The sequence below is a fragment of the Manis javanica genome, chromosome 3, assembly GCF_040802235.1.
Source record: "Manis javanica isolate MJ-LG chromosome 3, MJ_LKY, whole genome shotgun sequence".
Lineage (NCBI taxonomy): Eukaryota > Metazoa > Chordata > Mammalia > Pholidota > Manidae > Manis > Manis javanica.
Window position 1 is genome coordinate 137,639,495 of NC_133158.1, and position 12,035 is coordinate 137,651,529.

The 12,035-nt window shown below is 33.8% G+C and overlaps 1 protein-coding gene across 5 annotated transcripts in view; it reads left to right on the forward strand.

Annotated features, from left to right (window-relative positions):
* Positions 1–12,035, forward strand: part of ZBBX (zinc finger B-box domain containing) — a 117,394-nt gene that overhangs the window by 86,866 nt on the left and 18,493 nt on the right. For 4 of the 5 annotated variants that reach the window (XM_017657144.3, XM_017657147.3, XM_073232131.1 and 1 more), the window contains 3 exons: positions 3,043–3,350; positions 6,761–6,914; positions 7,674–7,790. In XM_017657144.3, the coding sequence (XP_017512633.3) occupies positions 3,043–3,350; positions 6,761–6,914; positions 7,674–7,790 (579 nt within the window). The remainder of the gene's footprint in view (positions 1–3,042; positions 3,351–6,760; positions 6,915–7,673; positions 7,791–12,035) is intronic. The other variant, XM_073232132.1, reaches the window with a different exon arrangement.

Sequence of the window (12,035 nt, forward strand, 5' to 3'; positions counted from 1 at the left end):
TTCCTATTCTCAACATCCTTGCCAGAATTTGGTGTTTCAGTGTTTTGGATTTTTGCTATTCTAATAATTGTGTAGAGGTATTTCATTGTTGTTTTAATTTTCAATTCCCTAATGACATGTGATTTTGAGCATCTTTTATGCTTATTTGCTATATATATTTTTGTCTTCTTTCATGAGGTGTCTGTTAAGGTCTTTGACCCATTTTTTCATTGAGTTGTCTGTTTTCTTACTCTTAAGATCTAAGAGTTCTTCTGTACATTTTAGATAACAATACTTTATTAAACATGTGCTTTACAAATATTTTCTCCAAGTCTGTGTCATGTCTTCTCATTTTATTGGCAGTGTCTTTTAGAGACCAGAATTTTTTAATGTTAATGAAGTCCATCTTAACAATTATTTCTTTCATGGATACTGCCTTTGGTATTATGTCTTAAAAAGTTTTCACCATACCTAAGATCAACTATGCTTTCTTCTATGTTATAGAAGTTTTAGAGTTTGCATTTTATATTAGGTCTGTCATTCATTTTGAGCTGATTTTTGTGAATGGTGTAAGGTCTCTGCCCAGATTCATTTTGGAGCATGTGGATTACCAGTTTTTAAAGCAGCATTTGTTGAAAAGCTGGTCTTTTCTCAATTGACTTGCATTTGCTCCTATGTCAAAGATCAATTGACGATATTTATGTAGGTGTATTTATGGATTCCATATTCTGTTTTTCCATACTTTGTTAATAGCACATTGTGTTGATTAATATTGTTGTATAGTAATTCTTGAAGTTGTATAGTGTTAGTCCTCTGAATTTGTTCATCTCCTTCAATACTGTGTTGTATATTCTGGGTCTTTTTCCTCTCATAAATTTTAGAATCTGTTTGTCAATATCGAAATGACTTGCTGGTATTTTGATTGGGACATTGAACATTGAACCTATAGATCAAGTTGGGAAGAACTGACATCTTGACAATATTGAATCTTCCTGTCCCTAAACATGGACTATCTCTCCATTTATTTAGTTATTTGATTTTTTTCACCAGAGATTTCTAGTTTTCCTCATATAGATCTTATACATATCTTGTTGTATATATAACTAAGTGTTTCATTTTTGTGTGCTAATATAAATAGCATTGTGTTATTAATTTCAAATTCCATATGTTCATGTTGGTATATAGGAAAGTGATTGACTTTTGCACGTTGACCTTGTATCCTGCAATCTTGCAATGATCATTTACTAGTTCCAGGAGTTTTTATTTGTTGGTTCTTTCAAATTTTTTATGTAAACAATCATGTTATCTACAAACAAAATCAGATATATCTTTTCCTTCCCAATCCGTATTCCTTTTGTTTCCTTTTCTTGTTTTATCCCATTAGCTGGGACTTCTAGTATGATCTTGAAAAGGAGTGGTAAGAAGGGTCATCTTTTTCTTGATCTTAGGGGTAGAACTTCTACTAGTTTCTCATTATTAAGTATGATGTTAACTGTAGGTTCTTCTGTAGATAGTTTTTATCAAGTTGAGGAAGTTCCACTTTAGTTCTAGTTTGCTAAGGCTTTTTATCATGAATAGGTATTGGGTTTTGTCAGCTTTTCTGCATCTATTAATGTAATCCTCTCATTTTTCTTCTTTAGCCTGTTGAGTTGATGGATTATGTTAATTGATTTTTGAATGTTGAACCAAGACATCTAATTTTCATTATTTAACAGTGCATCACATTTTAAATGTCGTTAAGAGGCCGTTTGTCACCTTTCAGCAGCAATGGATCCTAACAGTGGAATTTTGCAACTTTGCAAAAATATTGTAAAAGTCAGCTGTAGCATTTACATATAGGAAATGGCATCTATTTCTACCAAAAACCAGATAATTTCCATTCAAGTTTAGGAGGAAAGTATAACATTATTGTGGAAGTTTCACTAAATTGAGAAATTATTTTTCTAACCTACAAGTTATTGCATGTCTCATAGTTATTGTTCAATTTAAGAGGTGATAATAGAAACAAACTTCTAAATACTATGTGTAATTGCCAAGCTATACAAATATTTGGTTGCAGTATGAAAGTCCTTTGAGCAGCAAGGCAGAATTTACATCACTAGAGACTATTTTAGTCATAGTCTCTACTATTTTACATGGTCTGTTTAGAGATGAGATATTTATATTGGAAAGAGAATAAGGGATAAACAGATGAAGCTATATTCAATCTGAATAATGACATATGTATTTTTATTTAAATTTAAAGCAGTATGGTACAAAAATTGTTAAAGGATTTTCATTCTTTAGGAAATCTAGACCTATATTTCACAACCTTGGTTGCCCATAATAGTCACCTGGAGAACTCAGTGGAGGGAAAAAAAAACACTGCTTGAGTTCCACTGCAGGCATTTTCTGGTTTAACTAGTTTGGGGTCAGGCCCATCCTCTGACAATTTTAAAGAGTGCCTTTGGATGATTACATTGTGCAGCCAGGTTGAAAGTGATCTAAACCAACTCATTTATTTAAAGTAGACATAATGAGATGGTGACTAATACAATCTTGCTCATTTTGTAGCTTTCCAGAGGCAGGTGTCCCAGATAAAACATTTTCTGTGCCCCTAACGGCTGCTGCTCTTTCATCTCGCAGATTTCTCTTTGCCCTCTCCTCTTCAGTAGGCATGCTAAGGAAAAGAGGCAAAATAGTGGAAATAAGGTTCCCTCTGCATTATTTCTCTTAAATTGCCATTGTAAAACGTGAGCGGGAGTCCAGTAGATAGGAAAGTGGAAATTGAACCACAGGCTGAAATAAAAATTCTCATCAGTTTAAATACTTTCGTTACAAAATAAAATATTTTTTCCTTCCATTAGTCTAACTCAATTTGAAGTTTGAATGTACAAGTAAATTATGATTATCATTTATGAACACAGAGTGAAAATATTTTAACACTAAGAACTCAATAAAGAAATGTTAATAAATAGTGTTTACTGGTAACAGTTCATGCCACAGAACTCTTGGTTTATGAATATTTTAATCAATATACTTGTTTAAATTTATTTAACTTTTGTAAATGTGTGTTTTCAACAGCAGGAACTTCAAATACAAAATCGGACAACATTGTGGATCCTGATGTTTATTTTCCAGCCATTGAAAAATTAGGGAAAAGCAGCTTTTCTGAAAGAAATTTCAAAGAGAAAAATATAGGTATGGGAAGTAATCAGACGTGCAATGATTCCTACATAACACTTGAGAACAATGATTCTTTGCCAAGTATAGACTTAGAAAAACTTTCCCTTGAGGAGAACATCTCTCAAGATACCAAAGAATCCTTGGGATTTAATGATCTGCACGAAAGGGCAAACTTTGAAGATTCTAAAACTATAGAGTCACCACAGGTAAATCTCTAATGTTTAATACATTAAACATTTTATAAGGAACGTTATAAGAAAATTTTATATTGACACAACATATTCTTAAATGTTACTTCCTTTAGAAGTTAAAATGTAGTCCCTTATGTTATCATGAGGTAGTTGACTTTTAAGTGAAAGAATGTTAATGACTTATAGGACAAATTCTAATATGGTAAATGCCATAATAACAAATGGTTTTCTTGACAAAAAGTACTTTAAGGCCCACCTCATGAACCACAGTTAGAGTGCTGTTACTTTTATACATGAAATTCATTAATATGAATAACTTAGTATAATAAATCCTTTGTAGCTTTCTACTCTATAGGTGCTGTTTAAAATGAAATAAATGCTGATATGTAGGTAAAATCAGTTTCTGTGGCTTAATGTGAATACAAGGTTTTAAAGGTAATTCCTTCAAGAACATGTCTAATGAAGAAATAAGAGTATGGTTTCTGTTTCTTCTTAGAGGAAAAAAAGGTAAAGTAGTTCATTATTGCATTATTGCCAAATTTTAGACTTATATTTGAATCTTTGTTCTATATACTAAAAATCTTAAATAATCATGATTATTAACAATAAATCCTTTAGAAACTAGGCAAGTCAAATGTTAAGTTCTTTGGAAATTAGGCAAGTAAAGCATGTGACAACCCTTTTAGTTCATTTGAAATCAATCTCCATGGCGCCTAAATTGAAAGGGGGACTAAAAGAGTATGAGCTGCTATTTCTGCTTGAGGGACCTTTGTAACAGGTCTTTTTCCTTTTTGAAATGCAAAATTGGAACAGAGACCTCTGCAGAAACCTTAGATCCACAGAAGTCTGCTCAGTGACTAAAGGAATATACTAGGAGACATACAGTTGCAACAAGATGAAATGAAACTGATTTCTTTGTGGGATCTGGGCCAGGTCAATAAACTATCTTCCTGATACATGGAAATCTTGGGCTTTCATTAAGCATAGGTTTAGAGTTTTAATATTTATTTCTTGCTTGGAATCTCTAGGCCAAGAAGCAAACACTAATGTTAATCCATGTCTATTGATACTTTAATGTATCTGGCAAAAATAAATCCCAATCCCTTCTATAAAGATATTCCAACAGTTTAGCCCATAATAGATTCCCAAACATAAAGCTGCACTGCCGATGAGCTTTTCTGCTCCCTATACCAGTGAAGAAAACAGTGATAGTAGAATGAATTTCTGCAGATGGAAGAGCCAAAAACTTAATTTTCCAGTTACCACAAGGCCTCGTGGAGAGCGCTAGGTTAGCCCATGCATGTGCAATGTGCTGTGCTATATATAGGGGAGGGATCCTGAGCACATGGAACCCGGTTCTTTTATAATGGGCATAAGCCTGCCTGTCCTTTGTCCTAGGGGGAGAAATTATCTTCTATAAACTACCAAGAGGCATTTGGCAAAAATTCACAGAATATAGTCTGTGTTAATTCATATAATGAAAAGCAATGAAGCAGTTAAAATGAATGAAATAGAACTACTTTTATTAACATGGATACATCTAAAAATATTAAAATTTAAATGTAAAAGGATACATAAAGCTTAAGTCTGATTGCATTTTTGGAAACATTTAAGACAAATTGTAAATTTTTTGTGATACACTCAGATATAGTAATAGTTAAAAACATGCATTGGAATAGATTATGTCAACTTCAGTAATACAGTTAACTATTTATAAAGACTATTATATATATATATATACATTATATACATGTCTGAAACAAATCTTTTAAATCATCAATATTATGTTGTATGATCAAGTTATATTATTTGTTGTACCTCTCTTCATCTTTATTTCACAATTAAATAGAAATGTTGAAAGCTACATCATGTTTAAATCCTTTATACTACTGTACTAAAATATAAGTGGTAAGTGATTATAGAACATAGTACTTATACATAGGGGTAGAATCTACTTTCTTTTCATCTCTGATGACTAGACATAAACTGTTTTTATTCCCTTCCTGCCCTAGGTGAATCCATTCCCTGAACAGAAAGTGCTTAGGAATCTGTTGTTTTCCAGTAGAAAAAGATCAAGAGTGGGAAGTAGGGGCAATTTTTAGCAGTGAAATTATTTGACTTCCAGTTTATGTGTAAGACAATTCATTTTCCACTACAGTGTTCAGAAACTGAGTTCTTCACAAAGGTGGAAGTGCCTATGAAATCAAGTACTAAATTGTATAGCAGCCGCAGTGAGGTAGGGGCAGGAGCTGGGAAGACCATGGATGACTCAGGGGCTGTTGGTTCTGGTTCTGAAACTATCATTAGTTAACTTTGTGAGTTTAGGCAAAAAACAGATAAACAAATTAACCCACTCACATTCTTCTTATGTGTCAACCAGTGCTTTAAAACACCCTTCCAGATTTGTAATTGTCTAATCCAAATAAAAGCTCCACTCAAGTTGAAGTGGTTCTGTAAATCAGTGATCAGGGTCTGGGAGAGCCAGTGAAGATGTCATGAGTAGAGGAGACTTGGACTAAGCTTTGAAGGAGATGCTTTATTGGTTAACGAGCTTTTTTTGTAGTATTTTATCATATGATTTATAAATTTGAATAGTTATAATGATTTTCTTTGTATTCTTTCCCCTCTTGAAACAGACTGCATTTGGGCATTAATTAAACCCATTAGGGAAATGTTAAATACTATACCCCCTCTGATTATATTTTAAGCCCATCTAGAACTCTCATTTCTAAATTTCTAATCTATTTCTTATGAGACTCATGTATATTTTAATGTTATTTATATTCTTCCCTAGATGAAAGCATATCATAAAATGAATTTGTAGCATGGTAGAATTAGCCTAGGCTTCAAGTCAGCCACATCCGTCTTCAATACTTAGGTCTGCTAGTTTCTAGCTGTATAAGCCAAATTACTTAGCTCATTTCTTGATAGTTTCATACCTGTATTTTGCTTCCCAATATGTATTTTGTTAAGTTGGATTTTTGTCTGTGATTATGGTCAGATCAGACTTATTCCTGTTGGTATTTTACTTTTATCATTGGAATTATTTAATGTATAAACAAAGGCATTAGTTCAAAAGTACAGCATCTGAGAGAGATTCTGTTTTTCAAAGTAATTTATGTGTAAAATACTGATGGAAGAAAATAAAGAAAGGAGAAAGGAAAACTTCATTTTGTTTCATGGACTTCTGTCCTTGGATTGATGGTAGTTTTTAGAAAATTACCATAATTGTGGTTTATACATTTTTCCGAACTGTATGTAAATATATACAGAACTGTATATAAATGTTGTGTATTGTCTCCACAACTAGAACCTCACTTGAAGAGGGCAGAATCCATGCCATAGTAGGTGCTCAATGAATGAATGTGCTGCTTTGTGTTGATGGAATACAATAAACTGATTTTGTTGAATATTTTGTTTCCTAGTTGCTACAAGAAATAGCCCTCAGAAGTAAGCCTATAACTGAACAATATCAAGGACTTGAAAGATTCTTTGTTTTTGATAACAATGAAAGACTCAAGTTACTTCCTTCTCATAGCTTAGAATGCAGCTATTCCAGTACTAGGATTACAACTGCAGGTAAATTCAGACATGAAATCAGATTACTTGTGGACCAACCTAACAATTTCCTCACACATTTTTAAAGCAGTCCATCCTCATCGAAGGATATACTGGCCAATTCTGTTCAACAAATAAAATCATTCCCTTCTTCTCTAGCTGAAATTATTAACCCTGAGTGAGTTGCCACATACTTATATTTAAGGCTACTCTCAGAATGTGAGACAACATGACTATAATCAGACTGAGGAGAAATTATTTTTAGAATTTAGAAATGTAGTGCTTACTAAATCGTAAAATAGAAATTCTTTGAATCACTGTTAAGTATTGTATGATGATTCTTATATGCCATTTTAAAAACAATCTCAAAGGCTCAGTATCTATGAGGTTTCTAAGACATATCTGTAATTTACTTTTGAAAGCTAGCTAGGTCTTGGTGTCACCTGTATTCTTACATTTCCTATCTATTCAAGTGTCTTTTTTCACGTACAAACTATTAGAGTTTGTTATATTGTTTATATTTTAACAAATATTTGTCTCTATTCAAATGTGTGTGTAATATCTTTTCAATTTAGAATTTGTTTTTTATTAAGTTGAGGAAGTCTAATGGTTTTTATTATGTAATTATGAGATTTTTGTCTGTCATAATATATACCCTATTGTTACAAATGTTCCTTATTTAGCTAAATATTATCCAGAAAGGCAATAAATCCAATAAAGGAACAATATAGATTTCTCTCCTTTTTAAAACTTTTATTATTTTACCATTTTCCATTTCAGGAAACAGAGAATGGATCCCAGACCATAGTGTAAGTACAAGTGCTGATAATGCAGTTGCCATGGGTGCTGTGCAGAGTGCCCCGACTCCACCATCAAGTAGAACACAGCAGAAGATAGGTAAGATTGGCTGGAAGACCTCTGTGACATTGAAGACTCACTTTGTTTATTAATTTGCCTCTTAGTAGTTTACTAGGCACCTGAAAATTAGGTTTTGTGGTTTCATAATTTGAAGTTACTCATTTTAACTAACTGTCCTGGACTTTTCTTCCAAAAACCAAAAAAACAGGAGTAGCCGTTCATCTCAAAAAACATAAGTTACATACAGTCTTTGTTATATTCTCTACCAGTGAATTAGGGAATAATATTTTAAAATGTAGCTCAGGATATGGTATGTATTTTGAACAATCTTTATAAAATACATATTCGGTTTCATTACACTTAGAAAACAGTGTATTTATATGAAATTTTACATGCTCTTCCTCTTGGTTCATATTATGATCAGATATAGCCATTTGTGGAATGAATAGTTTATGTTAAGATGCTGATTATAATTGTGGTTAAGATGTCTCTGTTCTAAATCAAATGCTGAATATGTTAACCTTGGAATCTTGACTTTAGTTCATTAACTCCATTCTCTAACCAAATGATTATAATATTGTCTATAACTTTTTTGATATGTTGAATTCTCATTGCAATATTTTCCTAGTGAGTATATGCAGACAATTTTGACATCATTTAAATCAGTAGTGTTATTAGGTCATTCTTTTCATCCAGTAATAAGTGCTAAGGTAGGTTTTTTTTATGCTAGATTTCTTATGGAGTTTCAGTAAATGACTGATGAATTAAGAGAGTTTAACACACATGTGTTGAGTATGTTGACACTGTTCTGGGACCAGGAGGAAAAGGGATACATAAGTCCTGTTCCATGATCTTCATGAGTTCACAGTTTAGGAAGAGCACTTTACAAAGGTGGCTAATTGCCTTTATCTGAGGGTTGTCTTCAAGCTAGAAATTTAGTTACATATGATTTGTTCACATATGTGCAATTAATATGTCTCTCTCACCCTAAATCCTATGAGTAAAACTTCTCAGCTAGCTCAGATCCATTCCATATACATTTATATTGAGAATCTGTCTGGTTTAAAAGTTTTCTTAGAGAAAAGCCATCCTGTTGTGTTAACTGTTTTTTGGTACTGTAGTTGTTGGGCAGGAATTCTGTTTGGAGACCCAGTGAAGTCAGAGTTCAAGGTAAGGAAGGAATGGCAGGGAATCACAGCTGCCTTGCAGGTTGCAGAGAATAAGGAAGAACAGAGAGAAAAGGAAGTTAATTGAACTCCTGCTCAGCATAAGGCACATCCCCTGCCAGCACCTAAAGCCAGCCTCACCTGGTGTCCAGTGTCTCCTTGGATCTGCACAGCAAGGTAACTGAGTCCCTACCACCCCAGGATTTGGGGGAGCTACAGAGCACTGGATGGGGTGAGATTATGTTCTGAGAACTTCCCAAAGGTGAAGAAAGGAGATTTTCAGGCAGGCTACTAAGGAGCAGATCGTACAGTTGCGTCTAGGTCACCCAGTGACAAGAGCTTGCAAGCCCAAATCAGAACTCTCAGCAGCCCCTCCCTACTTATCTGAGGTAGAGCAGAGACAGAGTGAAGATTTGTACTTAAGTCTGGGAGATAGAATGAAATAGCAAAGTAAAGAGACATTTCCCACTGGAAGAGCACAGAGACAAAACAGTAAGTTGAGCAGTGAGAAGTCTATTTAAGGCAAAAATATGCACACTCAAAAAAAGGGAAGTGTGGGGACCTCAGAGAAGAGGCACCTCTATAGGTTTAGGGTCTGGCGTTTTATAGGGCTTTTTGGGTAGGAATCAGCATATGGCATAATGTGTATCGGTAGTTTATAATTTCTTTGGAGTTTTGTTTTGAGAATAAGATTATTCAGATGACTGTGTTGGTCTGGATCCCAGTATTCTTTGTCCACGTTGGTTTATTTACATTTCAGAGGTCTGTCTCCTGCCCTGGTTACAAAGTTACTTGATTAAGGAGCAGGAAAAAGAGAAAAAAAAAGGCATATAAGTTAAATTAAAGAGTAAGCTGGCCTTTTTAGCAGTCTAAGTAAATTTTATAAAGGCATAATCTAGTTGACACAACGAAGACATGGACTGCACTCAGATGCTTTTCTTTATCTGAAGATTATGTATATATTCCAAGTTGCTTCTGTCCTTTGGAACTTCAACTAATTAACTCATTCACTCTGTGAGTCCTTTCTGGCTCTCTGGTTTTATCTGGTTAACTCTTTTGAGTCCTTTTTAGTGAACTATACTGTCTTTATTCTCCCTCCACCTACTCATGTTTACTTCTCTGCTTACCACAGTTAGGTACCTATTCTCACATCAAAGTTCAGAGCAGCTTTAAGTATTATTGTTGCTTCCTTCTGAAGCTGTCAAAAGAACCATTTTAAGTCACTGTACACTGATGAAAACGAATTAACATGCATACTGTGAGAACTTTGTTACTAAAAATAAATCTTTATAAATAAGTAGCCAAATGCCTTTAGGTACCAATTTGGAGTAATCAGTTGAAATCAATAATTTACTATAGAAAGCATTTGTAGGAGCAACTACTTTATTTAGGCCAGGCATTGCCAGACACTGGTGATACAAAATAAGCCCTGAACCTGTAGTTGGAGAGCTTAGAGATAAAGCATAGATTATCAAAAGTCAGTGTGTACATAATCAACTGGGAAACTTATTATAATGTAGATTTCTTGATCTCACTCTTAGAGATTCTGATTCATTAAGGCTGAGATAAGGTCTAGGAATTTGCATTTATTTTATCAACAACTCCATTTTATGCTGATTAGATATTCAAAAATCATACCTTGAGAAAACTTGCTATATAGATATGTAAACACATAAATTATATCACATACACATTTTATAAAAGGAATGTTAGTAACATAGCTTGCAGATTGGTAGTTAAATATTAAAAGTACATGTGATTACTTAAAATAGATGTAGGTACATTTTCAGTTTTTTAAGAATGGAGATGTTAAAATAATTTTTAATTAATTACAATTTTAAAAATTCAAAAAAATTCTTTTTGTCATTAAAGAATGTAGATATGCAAGGTGTTAGATACTAGATGACATTTCAGCCAAATCCTACTCAGATTTACTCAGGAGCAGAGGGAAATGACTTAGGGACAGAGATAGTGGCCTAAAATAAAAATGAAGTTTCTCTGCCTATGCTACAAGTTGCAGAAACCTTATATTCTGAATTGATGCCAGTATATAAAGGAGTAATAAAGGATTATCTATTTCAGTAAGATTTTTGAGTCCATAAATGTAAAAACATGGTAGCTATGAAATAAACATGTTTAGCAGTAAGTCTATTGTTTCTCCCTACCTCTGTCTCTGTGAGGGTAAAATTGCAGTATTTCCAGATTTTCTCACCTGGCCTTAGTGCATCTCCTTATCAGTAGGTGTTTTCAAGGGGTGGAGAGAAGTGTCCACCTCCATATAAATAGCTGATTACAGGGGAGCTGGAGCAAGGGTGTATGGCACAGGAGAGGTGTGGTGGCATCCTTCTGCAGCTGTGTCACAGGAAACACGGGCGAGCGGAAGTAGATGACTGCTTGTAAACAATAAATGTGTTTCTCCCACTTTATTTCTCCCTCTCACTGATTGTGGCTTCAAAGGTTATTTGCCCTGGGCTGGGAACATATTTTCCCATGGAGTTATAGTCTATATGGCTCAAGCATACAAACACTGATAAATAAGAAACCTGGGAGTCATCTTGACTCTCTCTTATTGACCACATCCTATTCATCTCTAGATTTTGCTGATTGCTGCTCTAAAATTGATCCCAAATCTAACCATTTCTATGTTTATTGCTCGAGCTGAGCCCAGACATTTGTCCATCATCTCTCACTTTTCTCTCATTTTCACTTTTGCCTCTCCCCAAAATAGTTGGCATGATTAATGTCCATCAAGTTCTACTGTTTATAGTCAGTGAGTGAATTGTTTATATTTATAGTCATAAAATTGTTCATAGTTGATAGGAAGTGCATCATATTTTCTGTAAACTTAAACCATAAGTTATATCTTGTCAATCTCCTTAAAAATATTCCATAGCTTCCTATGGAGGATAGAAAAAAATTATATTCCTTACCATACATTACACCTGAATTGGTACCACCCATCTTTCCTAACTTCTCCCACATTGCAACTACATTGACTTTCTTTTCTCAGGCCACACTTTTACATACTTCTTAGCTTTAGAATTTATTCTTCCCTCCCATCTACAATGTTCTGCAACCTTTCTCTCCATCTTCATACCCTTTTTCATATGATTGGCTC